Source organism: Gallus gallus, chromosome 3 (genome assembly GCF_016699485.2).
Source record: "Gallus gallus isolate bGalGal1 chromosome 3, bGalGal1.mat.broiler.GRCg7b, whole genome shotgun sequence".
Taxonomy (NCBI): Eukaryota; Metazoa; Chordata; class Aves; order Galliformes; family Phasianidae; genus Gallus; species Gallus gallus.
This window is the reverse complement of record NC_052534.1, coordinates 22,116,950-22,132,868: the sequence shown is the minus strand read 5'-3', so window position 1 is coordinate 22,132,868 and position 15,919 is coordinate 22,116,950. Positions and strand designations below refer to the sequence as shown.

The following is a 15,919-nucleotide window of genomic DNA, read 5'->3' as shown; positions in this document are numbered from 1 at the left end:
GTTAAAGGATAGAACTGTTCCCAAATGACATCCCAAATAAGAGCTTTTCATAATTACTAGTCCTGCTTAGACCACTGAATTTGTCATTGGATTAAATGTGAATCCCCGTTTCGTTGATAATCACTGAACACATGTAACCTATTGAACTATCAGACAGAACTTTTTATCCTACAAGAACTGCTGCTGGAGCAATTTTAAAATGCAGGCAAGGGAAATCAAAGGCTAATATTATGTTTCCAGACTATATCACAGTTATAACAGCAAAGCCAATATCCATCTGTTAGGGCTAACATTGTTCTTTTCCTCTGATAATTCTTTTGTATCTTACCCAAAGCAGGAGTTTCAGGTCCAGTCTAAACTATCATTTCAGGTATATGATGGAAGTCAACAGCAATTTTATGTTCTTTAATCAAGAAAATAACTGGCTATAAATAACATCTCTCCTGTTTCTGCAAAGTGACAGTGAAACCTTGAAAAACAATTAACAAATTGCACGTTACTTAGAGGAAAGAATGCCATATGTCGCACTTCTGCAACCATGCAAAAAATGCTGGACTTGACATGATTTATTCAGTTTTTGTACAAAGTAACAATAGACATCAACCTTGAAGACTAGAGAAACAGATTTGTCTGTTCTGGTGGAGCTGAGTATACCATTAGCTTTTTTTAAAAGCTACTGTCCTGAGATTTTTGCATGTTTCAATAATAAAGAAAAAAAATTCAAAAGGGGAACATATTTCTGCTTTTTCAGACAAAGAAAATACATACAGCAGCTTACAAAGTAAATCATCCGGTGTGTTACAAAATGATTCTGGCAGAAATTTTCTTGGATCCTCAGCGTAAATGAACTGCAAATAATTTTGTTGCACCAGTATATTTATTGCAGAACATATGGGAGAGAGGACCAAGTGCGAAGTTTATGAGGACAGTGGAAGCAGACCCTCTGTAATATCAAGAGGAAGGTGCAGTATCTTTTGCTGAATTACAAAGAAAAAAAAGGCCAGGTAGTGCTGAAGCTACGTGGTTGTAGGGGACACCATGCAGGGGGACTCGGTGTAGATGTGGTTTGCCAAAGTACAAATACTTGGAACAAGGTAAGTGTTGAGCTTTTTGCTTTCTGTATATGGAAAAGACCCCAGAAGATTGTGACAAAAAGAAGAAACACCTGAGTACATGGGAACAAAACCATAGATTATATTCAAGTTCTAAGCACTATCTTAATCACGTCAGCTTTTCACATTTATAATGCTGCACTAATTAAAAATGGCTTAAGCAGACTCAACTCCTGATAAAAATCTGGTGAAAACATTACGCAGTCTCAGAACTGACTTAGGAAAGAATTGAGAGACAATATATTTGAACTGTGGATAATTAAGATCACTTCATGTCAAGCCACACAGTAGCTGGTGCTACGTTTATTCCAAGTCCTACACAAAGAACATTTGGTGACACTGATTGAGTATACTCAGAGTAGTCTTCTGCTGAGGGAGATACTACTGAACTAAATACAAATACCTGTGTACTTACACAGGATGCTGAAATTCACACCTCATGCTGGAATGTAATAAATGGAAAGAGAACAAATAGTAGAACAAAAAACAAAGTGAGAGCAATAGGGAGGATAATGACTGTGTTGTCAGGCAGGGCTGAGTATAGGTACCCTCTCCAATTCACTGATAAAAACTATGCTAAAAACACTTAGCACATTCATTTGCACAGGGCTTTAATACTGTACATCACTGTCAGGTATCACATTTCTGTTTAAAAATCTGAATCCAAACAAGAACTTGGTGTGATAATGCACTTCCTTTTGAAGAGGTGGTCATACATAATTCAAGAAGAAAAAAAAACCAATAAAACCAGTTGCCTGGTAAGAAAGAAAAAAAACACCAAAGAAAGAGGGAGCGATTCATGATCCTCCTCTCATCATATTTCTGTAAATTCTTGTACTAAGCCACAGCCCAACACAAAGCCTTCCCCTACCACTTGACTTAGCTGTGGCAATAGTGGGTAGCTATGGCCATAGCATATGACTGGAAAAGTGCCATATCGAGTTCTGTTTGCAATTGTTTTCTTTCCATGATCTTAAAGCTTACTGGATTTAAAATCAGGAATTTTCATAAGGCCACACCTTATGGTTACTCCACTTCACATTCAGCAGTCAAACACTTCAATGTCATACTGGAATGGGCAGCAGCCTGTAAAGCAGGTTTCCATTAGACACCAAATCACTTGTGTAACTCTTTTGAGGCAGACTTGAAACTCAGGAACATGGCATAGTCCCGTCTGCATCTCCTCAGCAAGACATATGTTCAAAGACAACTAGAAGGCTGATCCTCAGTTATGCATACAGGAAAAATAGCAGGTGTCTAATCATATGGGATAACATCACTGCAGGCACTTCTCAGAGTTCATGAATCAAGCTGGGAAATGGCTTTGTTTAAAATGTCTCTACAGCATTTATCACATTTTAGGTGAGTACCTGTTCTATGCATGGTATCAGAGTCCTCAGAGGACGTGTGTAGAGACTTGGCTCAAGCAGACGAAGAGGAAGAGAACCTCATTTGATTTGTTCTGCAAGAGCTCACAGTTAGGATTTGGTCTGGAGCAGGGATCACAACTTCTTTGCACAGCAATAGCTCTCAGAAGTTCACTTTTTTGTATCATAAAACCATAACAAGTGGATAGCTATTCCAGCTTTCACTGGAGAGCTGAAGAAAGGATCAACCTGATCAATTAAATCATAACATTTGATTGCTCAGAGATGTAGATTTGCCATGCAACTCTAACTGCACAGCTATTCTCTTTCTTCTGTGCAGTGCCTTGAATGGATTGGGCAGTCCTATGAGTTAAGCTTTTAGTAACCATAGAGAAGATCATAAGATCAAAACTATCATGTCAGGAAATCACACTCCTTCAGTAAGAGTTTGTCCTGTCAGCTAATTCTCAGACCTATATTCCCAGACCACAGACATCAAAGATCAATTTTAGAGTTGGAAAACAAAACAAAAACATATCAGAAAGGTATTAGGTCACTGTTCTGTCTTTTCCTTGTTCAGTAATGCTGTACAGTGCATGCAGTGCCACGGTGAAGGCGATCAAAAACACAACTACCAGGGCACAAAGGTTACTGAGACGTTGACATGATTACTGTCATTGTAATACATGATAGAACACAGCACATGCAGGCAAAAGCCTGGACAGCAGTGTTAGCTTATTGAAAAAAAGTACATGCTGTTTGATTTACTTGAGAGATTCAGCAACAGGCAAACAAGTTATTATACATATACACACACACAAACAGAAATGACAGGCACCAATAGATAGAGATCTAGAAATTAAGGCCGCTTGGTTGTGTTATGCAGTAGAAGATCGAATCAAAGCTTTGAAGAAAGCACAGAAACTTTGAATTTCCGTGGAGCATCTCCTTTCTCTGTGCCAGCATGATCCAAAACCAGACAGAAGCATCTCAGTACACTGAAGGTAAGCAGGTGTTGCACAGCACATACATGCTGAAAGCAGGAATCACACTACACAGTCGAGTGGCTGCTCAGCCTCCCTTGTGGAGACATATTATGCTTCCCCTATTTATGTAATTAAACGTGAAAAAACCACCAGTTTAAACTAAGTACCGATCTTCTTTTACTACAGAAGTACTAACAAGCATTTCACCATTTTCACAATGAAGACTAGATTCCCAGCCTGTATAAGAGAAGCTGTACTGTCTTTAGGATTATTGTCTTCTGTCCCAGCTGGTGAGCCAGCATTTAGAATTTTCTACTTTAAAATGCATCAGTAGAGCTACTCTGAGGAATCCTCACAGTGAGTGAGCCTTATCTGTATTAAAACTCTTTCTATACTTTAGTCTAAGTGGGTGAAGGAGGAGAGAAAACAAAGTCATACATTTTCTTCTGCTGGGATAAACAAACCAGTCTGAGTGGTTTTGTGTTAAAAAGGAGAGAATCATTTTTTATGTTAACTTTCTATTGCTCATAGGAAAATAGCTCCACAAAACCATGTAAGTCTAATTTTTTAAAGATTAAAATATTCTAAAAACAAATGTTTTTTATTTCAACATTAACTGTATTTTATTTTTAACTACTCAGAATAGGTTTACCACATATGGAAAGACTATAAACACTTCAGATACTGAAAAGGTCAGAAATTTTATTTCTTTCTTTTATACTTAAAACTGAATATTTTGGGGTTGTTGAGAAATATAAAAACAACCTTTCATAAGCAATTCAAGTGGGTCTACTCAAAGTGTGATTAAAAAAAATGAGGAAACATTGATGCTATGTCTGGATTAATGAGTAAAGTACTTGATCTCAGTTTCAGAAGGACTTGCACTTGTTCCTTTTACTACATTTCCTTTTCCCCAAATACTGACATAAAACTTGAATGTCTTTCATTGACACAATGCTGACACAGTTTTCCATACTTAGAAAACACATTGGGAAATAGTTAAAATCCTGATTTTATAAATTCAAACTGTACAATTCTAATTTGTTTCTCAGGACACAAGTGATCATAAATATTTAGTGACCAACACAGAAAAAACTATCTATGATAACACAGGAGAGAAAATACTCTCTTACTGAAGATACTTTGAGGCAGTTTTTACCACTAGCTTCACAAAAGGCTCGTAGTCATTCATTTTAAGATGAATTGTAATTCAAAATTCATTTTTACAGTGGTTATAATTGGTTTTATTTATAGTTGGCTATTAATATCTATTATCACTAGCTTACTTTCAGTTTTTACTGGCAAATGGCCTATCAGAATTTTACCAATTTAATATTCTTTTGGAGAAATGCATTTCTTTCTTTTTATGACACATTAAGTTACTTCTTTATGACAATTGTGCATACATTATATTGCAGCATCTACACATACGAAAAACTGCTGATTATTGACAGCAGCAGAAGGCATCTCAAATGATGAATTTTCCAAGTCAGTTTAGAAGTGATTAGCCATTAAGAATATTTTAAAGAAGCATTTCATTACTTACCCAGACAGATCAACTTAGTTTACAGCTAAAACTTACATAAGAATGTATTATGTGCTAATACAATCAACAGAGTAATTTTATAGCCTTAGAACTTCTTAATTTACTATGTCTTGCTGTTGTACGTATACATTCCCACTACATGAACTATATCCCAACTAGAACGAACTCTATCGTCTGTAGCCCAGTCCTCCCCTGCAGAAGCATAGGACCCTAAGGCTCAAGGCCATTTAGATTTACATTAACAGAAACAAATTAAGATTACAAAAGTTTTGTAAACTAAACTTTAAGGTGATGTCTCTGCAAGGTAATGGAGTTCTCCGGGCTGAACACTTCATATTCACATTTCTACAGTGATTATAAAAGCTTGCATTTAGGGAAGTCCCCTCAAACTCTGGGTATTTAGGCTTCATCTGACAGTCCAACAGGAGAAGAGAAGGAAGAAATTGAAGGGCACATCATTCCTAGAGCAAGAGGTTTCAATTCATTCCACTGCATTATTTAAATTACACATAGCAGATGTGCAAACCTAGCAATACACATGAAGCCTCAGAGCACTTTTGGTCCAGGGCATAAAGACTTATTTGCACAAAAAATCTGTGAGTTAGATAAACCGCTTTCCGTTAGAGAGAGACAAAGTTAAGTACGTTGTACAAGGCCAGAGAGAAGATTAAAAAATGCAATATGGAGATTGCCTATGAAGAAATAGAATAAATCAGATTTTGCTTGGATTGGCATGGAGGAATAACTAATATCAGAACACTCAACTGCTTAAGGAATTTTTAATAAGCAGCATAGGAAAGAACAGAGTTGAGTAGTTAAGTGCTTATTCTTGGGAAAACAGCTATGTTCTCTTTCTTCTCATCAAACCTAGCACACCACCAATCTGTAGATCCATGCAAACATTTCAGTCATGTTCAGTGTCCTGGGTTTTCAGGGCTATGAGATGCATGCCAGTCAAGAATCAAGACCCTCTTCCCACGGGGCTTTGTGCAATTGTTTCAGTGAATACAAAGAGAACAGAAAGAAGCAACCTGTCAGTTTGATAATTCTGAAATCCATCAACAAACGAGCTAATATTCTAAAATTAAAGCCTTCCACTTATTTTAAGAAAGTTCTGTTAAAATATTCCAGCAACTCAGTCTTCTATATCAGAAAGAATTCTGAGACACCAGTTTTGAATCTGTCATGAAAAAGAATTGGAAAACTTGTCATGTGAAGAGACGAAATACAAGGCCATGGATTGTGTCTTTGAAAACAACTTGCTGCCAGTCCCTGGGAGATTTAAAATGAAGTCTTGAAGCATTCCTTGCTGAAATGTCTGACCTAAGAGAGGTCTTCTCTCAAGCTAGAGCTTACATTATTAAAGGGAAGAAAGATGAAGCTAATGCTGAATAGGAAAGAGCAACTATATTTTAAAATTGCTTGTAGAGAGAGATGGTCGGAATCCCTTCCACTAACATAGCTGGGGTTGCACAGAACATGCACACCATTAAATGTACAATGGCAATCTTACATCAACACAGAGACAGAGATTACACTGTTGCAATCACTGCTGTCTCAAGACAATTTCTGAGCAGGAGGCTCTGGTTTCAAATCACTAAATTATGCCTGCTTTGTAAAAATGCAGTGCTCTTTAACATTTCTTTCAGTCTTACAAAATCCCAAACAATGTACCTACATTCCACTGAACTCCCTTTTATTCCAGGACACAAATCTTAACTTCTGGTTGCCTTCTATCACGATGCTCCAAAGTATTCAGAATTAGTCATTTAATCTCTATCCAGGCTAAAATGGCTTACTGGAGAAATCTCAGCTTAATAAATTATGTATACGAATTCTCTCTTTTATGTAGCATGCAGGATCATTTGAGCTATAACATCGTTTATTGCCGCAGCAGAATGAACTGAGCAAATACACTGTGGTGCTACCCAGTAAGAGTAAATGTTGGTCACAAAGCTCCTGCACACGAAAAGAAACATCTGCCAATACCAGAACACTTACAAATGCTGTCTAGGACCCTTCACCCTTCTACAGAAGGCACCTCATACCAAGCAAAAGACAAAAAGCAGCTATCATGCAAGCTCCTTATGCTTCTTCTAACCAGGACATATGAAGTCCAGGATGGAAATCCAGAAGTGCTTAAGTATTTGTAGGGGGAAAACAGACCTCCATGCAGCCTACTGCCCTCTGAATCTGTAACATTTTTTGCCTAGCACAGCCTCCGAAAGGATGATTTTGTCACTTGTCCCCAGTATCTACTCTATGGTTCCAGCCTGAAATTCGAAAAAGAGAGAAAAACATTAACCTGCTTTAATTTCACAGCATTCTTAGAGTAGGACGCACACTGAGAAATTTGCTGTCAGCTTCCTTTCAGCTGCAAAACCCTTGAGGCTGACACAGCCACCTGCAGCTACGGACTGCAGTTTCAGTCACTTCAGATGCTGGAGCCACAGAAGTAGCAGCTGCCGCTCCCCCTGCTTCCACTTACATCAAAATTTCAATGACTGGCAGCGGAAGGAGTTAATTAAAGGTCTCCTTTCTCTTCTCCTTTAGGAAAAATAAGCTTCCTAAGTCTGAGCTCCAGACAGAGGTAACCAGACAGCTAATAACTTTGTGAGGGATTTCAGTCGCCTGAGGAAACTGCTCAGGGAGTCACCTGACAGCGGACTGACAGTTTCAGAAAGGAGGATATTCCACTGGTGTCTGCTGAGGAAGTGAGTGAAAGGAAACTTCGTGGCACAATGACAGCCATAGCATAGCAGGGACAGAGCATTGGAGGTGTCTCCCTCAGCCAGACAGTCCTCAGTCCTGACAGGCAACAATAGCTAGGAGGCTGTAAGTGGGGCATGCAGGTGGAAGCATGTTCAAGATCAGTAGGGAAAGCAGCAACAAGGAATGAAGGGAGAGCCCAGAAAAGGGAAAAGGCTTTTTACCTTGCCTAAATCTGATGCTAGAGTGAGCTAAGGTCAGAACCAATTGGTTTTGATACCTAAATGCCTGCATAGCTGCCTCCTTCTGTCACAGTCATTAGCACTCAGACCCAGAGCCCAGTACCTGGGGGGAACACTGCCCCCCTGGCACTGCTCTAGGCCAGAGCGACCCATCTCCTCAGGGAAAGACCCAGCGGCCAAGGAGAAGACATGAACATGGCAAAACAGCACTAAAGGTCACTAAAGCTAGGCAAAACCTGGCTAAAAAGCACCCTGCCATATGCAACAAGACAGCACAGCCAAGTTAAGGCATATTGCACCCTGAAGATGGGGACTCCTCAGAGGAAAATACACCTGAGATCCTACAGGGAGAAAAAGAAAAAACACAGCCAAAGTTGCTTTTCCATTTGTTTGGAATCGGTATGAATATATTTGGAATGAACACATAGAATATAACCTTAAGCTAGCTCAACACTTTTGGAGTCAGAAATGAAACTGTTTACTGAAATGAAAAGGGCAATTCTGATATTTATATCCTGAAGGATATGCAGTACATCACAAACGTAATTCGCAAAGATACCAGTTCATCTGAATTCTGCAAAATTCCATTTTCAGAAATAGACCAGGAGGAGTGCTAGAAGCAACAAGCCAGGGAGCTATTTCTATACAAGATTCACATTTAAACCAGATTAAATTCCAAACTCTAAAAAGCTGCCTTTACATGTGCATTTTCTCCAGCCTTTAAAGTGCCATACCTTCTCTGCATTTCCAAAAAGCATATGCTATTTACTTTATTTAACATTTGCATTCTGATTGCAATCGCTCTTCTTTCAATAAAAGAATTAACTTCACAGTCTGCTAACCTAGAGCCATCAAACTCTCACTTCCACTATCAATCACTGTCACTTTTCTGCTGACTGCAACTCAATTAAAATCCAATTATTTGAATAACTGGATGGAAATTGCTGTCATAAGATGTACCTTTTTTTTTTTCACTAGGAACATTCTGTGAAGAAAACTGACTGCACAGGAGCTACGACACAGTGGTTTAAAAATGATTTGTAAGATGGGCTGGGAAAAACTACGCTAACGAACACGGAGGGAAAGAGCGTCACTTCTGGAGCAGGCACTCAATTCTAAAACTGGAACTTCTGGCTCAGAGCAAAGCCAAAATTAGATACCTCTGCCAGCCTCACTGCATGCATCAAGGAAGCTGGTCCTTCTATGCCAAAAAGTTTGTGATTTTTACTGATGTTTGGAAAAAAAAAAAAAAAACAAAGGTACACATTCCTAGACCACCTTACAATACCCATAGTGCTATTTTAAATCACACCAGTGTCAGTGATACAGATGCTTTGGAGGACTCAATACTCATTTCTTTTATTCCTCACATTATTAGAACTAGGTGAATAGCTGGGTTTTAATCAGGATGTGTGCCTCAATCTCCTTGCAGCTGTAGGTATTTTCCTTGTCCTGCAGGAACGCAAGATCATTTGACAGAGCACTCTGTGGGGAAGTCTTCCATTATGAATTTGCCTCTCAGTTTTAAATACATACATCACCAAAGTTATTTGACCAAAATGGAGATAATAATTACTTTGTTGTTCAATACTGAAAAGCTGAATTATCTGATACTGTCAACATATACAGATAAAAAAAACCATTATCACACTATTTTAATTTCAGTGGGCTAACGCTAGGTTAGAAAATAAGAATAATAATACTCTAGGCTTGAAGGCTAATTTTCCACAACAGTCTTTAAAGATTAAACTGTTTCCATTTTTTCAGGTATAATTATCTAGGACTTACTTGGCACCCAGAAGTTACCATGAAGAACATGGGAACAAAGAATCTCCTATCAAACATATTTCTTTAGCTAATTTCAAGTATCCTTATATCATAACATTCTTTTGAAACAAGTATAGTTGATCCAGCTTATTTATTTTCAGCATAATGCTGTTGCCTTCTTTGCTGCGTCATAATATATAATACAGCAACTGAATTACACCTACTATGGTCTTAATAAATTTCTACAGCAGTGGTTCACTGAAGAATAAAAAATCACTGAATTAAAAATGAAATATTATGTTACAGTGATTCACGTTTGACAAAATACTTTGAAACGGCACACAGGAAGAAATTAAGACAGAGAAAGTATCAAGGATAAGAAAATGGAAGCATTAATTAGGTAGGCAAAGTAATTTCAAAATCTGATTGTTACTAAAGCATATAAATCTTGATAGAATCAGCCAAGTTCATATTACTTTCCCATTGTGATTGCACTTGAATTTTATTCTACGTAATTAGATTTCATACCTTCTCTTCCATCTTTCTTGTAACTTCAGGCAACACACCTAATGTCTTTTTAGCTGCTTTACAAAATAAAGTAGTTAACTCTGTTTCATTAGAAGTGCATAACAGATTGCAATTATGCTTAAATCTGTTCACAGAAATATGAGACTTTCACATATACATAATCCAGCTCCCTTTAAGCTAGCACTGGAATAAACGCATATAGCCTTTTGACTCTATATGCTAGCCATACCTCTTAGGCAAAGTCTGAAAAAACACCTTCCAAAGGAGGTGATGAAGAATGTCAGAATTCAAGCCGATTTGGGTTTTCATACAGACAGACTTAGAAGTGAACATTTATATAGTACGTTAAATCAAAGCTACTTACTCTTTTTCTCAAGTTGTAAGTCAAAATGAGATTTCTGGAGAAGGAGTGTGAAAAGGCTGTATAGAACTCCAGCACTTTCTGCAAGGCATCTCTCTTAATCACATGAAGATCACAGTAGGTCAAAGCCCTTACATTTGCACAGGACTGGGCAAGGGTAGACTCCTTCCAGAAGACATCACCAAAAACATCTCCTTTGCCTGGAAAAAAGAAGCAGCATTACTTTCAATAACAGTGCTATTTCTGCCAAAAATATTAAAAAGCATACATCTCACTTATGAAGTCACAGTTCTTCCATTTTATGCACTTAGAAAAAATTCTGTCTGGAAAACAAGGTCTTTTAAATATTCCATTGATAACCTTTTTTTGCTGTCTTTTTGTTAATTACAACAGCCAAGAAAATTTTGTAAAAAACAAAACACAAAAAGCATTTCCATGTAACAATTCCCCTTTAAACGTCAATAAAGATTCTTCTCTTACAGTCAAGAAAAACGCTTCAGTCTTGGTTCATGATCTCTTCCTATTTCTTTTAAAGAGTTTAACTGAGAGGAAATCCATTTTCCCTTTCTTCTCATAACTGACGTGCAAAGGATTTATTTCTTACAAGTTGTTGAGTTTTCTTCACCTGGCTAACACCCACTGTTGTGTCAATAAACCCAGTGCAGTTATAGGTTGTAACAAAACGTTACTATACATCATTATTAAAGTAAGTTGGGCCTATTTTGTGAGATCATCAGAAGAAAAGTTCACCTTTACAACAGCATGAAAGAGCAGATCTGACGGCTCTAGTGCTTCCCAACTGGTAAGTCTCAAAAAAAATATTACAGTAGCTGTGTGCATTGTGCACCCATATAATACAGTAGAAGTTTAAGGTAATGGTGTTGTTGAAAAAAAGATGAGTACAAGTGAATTACCATCAAGATAATACTGACAAGAATATTCAGTTGTTATGTAGGAGAAGACAGAAAATACACCATTTCTTTATAACCTTCTCACAAATGCTCCTATGTACCCATCTCTATTAGCCTGGGGACAACCAATGAAATCCTGACTGAGGAATAAGAATACCTGCACTCATCTGGGCACTATAACACATGGCAAGTAGTCCAAAATCTGCCCAAAGAGCAGCCCCCAGGGAGGATTTCACTGGTTACATCCTGACTCAGGCTGCGCACAAAGAGTAGTGTTTAAGAGAAAGTTACAAGCTACTTTCCAGAGTAATAGTCTTTTTTATTATTATTATTATTAATAGTCACTTTTTTCCCTGTTTTCCAACGTACAATGCTAACAAAATAAGAATATGCAGATGTTCTCTTGATAATGAGTGACACTGTTCTTGTTTTGAATGGTATTTTTCTGTTAAATCTCCACAGTGTTATATCACCATTACAAATCCCTTCCAAGACAAAGCAACAAAGGAACTATGTTCATAATATCTACCAAGTTGTGCTAGAGTCAGTTATTCCCTTGTTTTACAAGTAATCATTTGCCTGTAGTAATTCTTAAAGGCAAAGTATCAAGACATATACTAGTTTATTGATTTCACTGTGGCCTTTCTAGCTTTTTTCCCTAAATAAGTAGTCATGCATAAAAGCCTACGTAGGAAATATCATGAAGAAAATGGTCAAGAAGCCTTCTAAATTTGACCCAGAACATTCATGCCAGCTCTTGAGCTGTACTTCCACCTTTACATGATCCCTTCCATTAGACACCAAGTGTTTTCTCTTTGAGGAGAAGCTGTCTCAGCCTGATGACACACTACACCGTAGCACAATAAGCTGGGCTTCATGCTGACGTGCTCTCAGTCCTCCACAGATGCCTGTGCATTCCACCTGCCAGGGACCAGTTTTTCCCTGAATGCTTTATAACAGCGTAGACTGCCTTTCAGTTTCAAACACAAATAGACACTGAAGCCATCTGTAAACACGTTTTTCCCCACAGAGTTAGGCAAAAGCATCATAATCACATCCTTTCTACTGCTGTGCCTTTACACAGGGCAGCATCAACATCGAGCAATACTACAAAGGTTGCGTATCAGGAAACATGGTCGTAGACCAACAGGTCACTGCAGTAAGTGACTTTTCATTTTTAATGGCACTGACTTTTCATGTTGTCAATTATTTAAGCATACTTTTTTTTTAGTAGATGCCTCAAAAATGGCCTACAAAAATAGCTTCCACACAGTTAAAATAGAACATCATCCACAAAGCATTTAGACAGGCAAACACACAATATATTCAAAATTGAAATGAAAAGATTTTTATGCACCATAAAAATTGATATGCTTCACTAGGTAAAAATTGATTGTTTGCCTTTGGAATAAATACACTTTTACTTGGAAACTTCCACGCAATTAGCTAAACAACTGTTTTAATTAACACTCTGGAAACTGTCAAGTATAGAAATGTGCTGTCACTGATGAGCAACAGTCAGAGCGGATAGACCAAGCATAAAGGAAAGAAATTCCAGCTTGTTTCTAGGGCTATTTCTTAATCTCTCCAGAGAAGTTTTCATACCATAAAAAGACACAATAATTATTCTACTGCCCCATAGCAGCATGAAATCTAATTAGTATGATGCAACTACAAATATTATGGAGCTGCTCTGTGTACATAGGAAATGAAACAACGCGCAAGTTTGGTTTTATCTTTTCACAAATTTAACTGCTTTCCACATAACGTGTGAATACACAGTCATGCCCTCCACCTGTGCCTGCAGCTCCAGCTTCCTCCTGCTATTTGCAGCTCTCCCAGAACCCTGCTCTGCAAGGAGGGCACTGCCAGGTGGTTCCCACTTGCGGCAAGTAGCACACAAGAGAGGTACGTCTGCTGGATGCACACGTACATGTAACGCATGGATCAAAAACTGAGTCAGATCACAGAAGTCTCACACTTTAAGAAATAAAGCAGGCTAAAGCAAGAAGCTTTAATAATAATTTCCTTGAAATTAACAATTAATTGCCAGAGCTCTAGATAAAATCAATCCCATATAATGATCAAATTTCCAGAGAAAGGTGGACATACAAGCATCACACTACTTTATTTCTGTGAAGTCCATTTTTTAAATGATGCATGAAGTCCCTCTGTTTACATGTTCCCTATAAAGTAAGAACAATCACTCAGAAAAAGAGAATTTAAGAAAGAAACTGTTCTATCAAGAACACCAGCAGTTGGAAAGAAGAGCAAGGTAGCACTTAAACTCATCACAATGTGTTTGGCAAAGTCTAAGGCATCATTAGAGAACCTGAGTCAAAAGCCTCCTTTTCTACGTAACTCCAAGTTTTATACATCTCACATTGAACAAAGATAAAAAAAGCCAGAGTAATGCAGATGGCCGTTTGTTTGTCAGTACTTTGCATTTCTCATTCCCAGCTCAAAGAATTCCAGACATTTGCCAGGAACACTACCTATCAATCACACCTGAAGTGGACGATCGAAGCTTTCACTGTTAATCATTTATTTTCCCTGCTGGTTTTGCGGGCTGAGGACCTTTTCACTCTCAGCGCAGCATGCACTGGAAAACCAAAGAGTTTTCCACCTTTTATGTTTGCTTGTTTAATTCTAATAACAAGTCCCCAAACCCTGATATATTTAAACTCTAAACAATTATTTCATATAACCAGCACCTTCTGTTTTCCATGCTTATTCTTTCCCAGTCTTTCCTGCATCAAATTTGATGTTCATCTTAAAGTGAAATTAGGATTTCTCTGTTAGCACTGCCAATTCAGCCAGAGTCAGGCAAAAGACCCACATCCACTCTGCATCCTAAAAGCAGCACTCAGAATGAAGAACTAAATATTGCAACTTAGTCTCATGTTTTGCTGATTCGGTTCAGGAACAGAATTGTGCTCACACTTTATAAGCCATACTGCCACGATGTGTCTACTAGAACAACACTTAGTTTCTTCTGTACTGCAGCAGGAAGTATTGGAGAGCTCACAAACAGAAGATACTCCACACTCTTCATAAAACATCATGTGAAATATCTTGACTGACAAAATACTTGTATCATTTCCTGTCTCTAGATGTCTCAGTGTCACAGTACAGTTTTGGTATGATGAAGGTAATAGGTGCTGGGTAGGGAGACGAGGGATTTGTATATTAAATGTCTTCCAAGTCAGCAGGGACTTTCACAGAATCCTTTCCAAGGATTTTCAGCACATCAACCAAAGTATTTATCTCAGATTCACTCTCAAATCAACAGTAATAGTTGCTACAGCAGCTGATATCAGTCTGACTCAGGTCTCCTCCAGACTTCCCTTCATCAGCATGTTTGAATAGTAGAAGAACTGTGATCTGACATACCCTTAGCATACCCAACACAAGCCAGAAGAACCAAACACTGCTCAATGCAGAACTGAATTTATCTTGGAAATCTGGTGTCAGCAAATACTGTTATATGTGATGCTGATCAGACATCCACTGCAGCTGCAGCACCTGCACAAGCAGATTCCCAGCACTGCTCCCCAAAGCACATCACAGTGAAAATAAATTTTCCTATGGATGGAGCATTGTTTTTGGCAAAGAATAACTGTCAGCCAGAAGAACCAGAGCTATAGTTTGGCATCAAGTTGGAGCATGCAGTTTTTGTCCCAGTGTTGTGTCCCCATAACCTGTGCAATCCAACAGCCACTGCATAGTCAATAGCTTGACCCTCCAACACTCTGCAGCCAGCAGGAGGTGATGTATGGAAGTGAACTGCAACTTTAGATATTCTTTAGATTTCTCAAGTTCAAACTGAGACATGTCATAGTAGTTGAACAACCAACTGTACAGCTGAGAATATATTTTTCCATTAACCAGAGGCTTTTAATCACTCTTTTCCTTCACAAGAAGGAAGGAAAAAAAAAAAGCCCAAGTATTAGTCCCACTGAAACCAAAAGAACTGCTATGGTGATAAAAAACCAAAACTGCACTTTCAGTGATTTGCCAGGTGCACAAATGGAAACACACTGTATCTGTTCATGCTTTAAAACACAGATTGGTATCAGTTTTGTAGTTAGCTTACTGAATCAGTTTTCTCTGTTGAAGAATGTTATTGTACAAGAAAAAAAGTATTTATTTCAAAGGACTGGGTGAGAAGCAACAACACGAATTAGTTACAGCTACAATTTCTATTGTTATTATTGTGTTTATTTGTCTCTCTAAGTAGAGTACAGATTATGTGTCAATATTTGACTTAACATGATAAGAAGAACGGCTTTAAAATGTTAGCTGGACTCTACAAGATTTCCTCACTAAAAGCCAAGAGGCTGCATCGGAATCATTCACCCTTACTTGCTTTTTAACAGTTACCATAAAA

At 38.0% G+C, this 15,919-nt stretch overlaps 1 protein-coding gene across 22 annotated transcripts in view; it reads right to left on the bottom strand.

Annotated features, from left to right (window-relative positions):
- The window catches only part of KCNH1 (potassium voltage-gated channel subfamily H member 1), a 193,590-nt gene that overhangs the window by 81,086 nt on the left and 96,585 nt on the right, over positions 1-15,919 (bottom strand). For all 22 annotated transcript variants that reach the window (XM_040697360.2, XM_046939669.1, XM_046939667.1 and 19 more), the window contains exon 10: positions 10,622-10,818. In XM_040697360.2, coding sequence (XP_040553294.1) covers positions 10,622-10,818 — 197 coding nt within the window. The remainder of the gene's footprint in view (positions 1-10,621; positions 10,819-15,919) is intronic.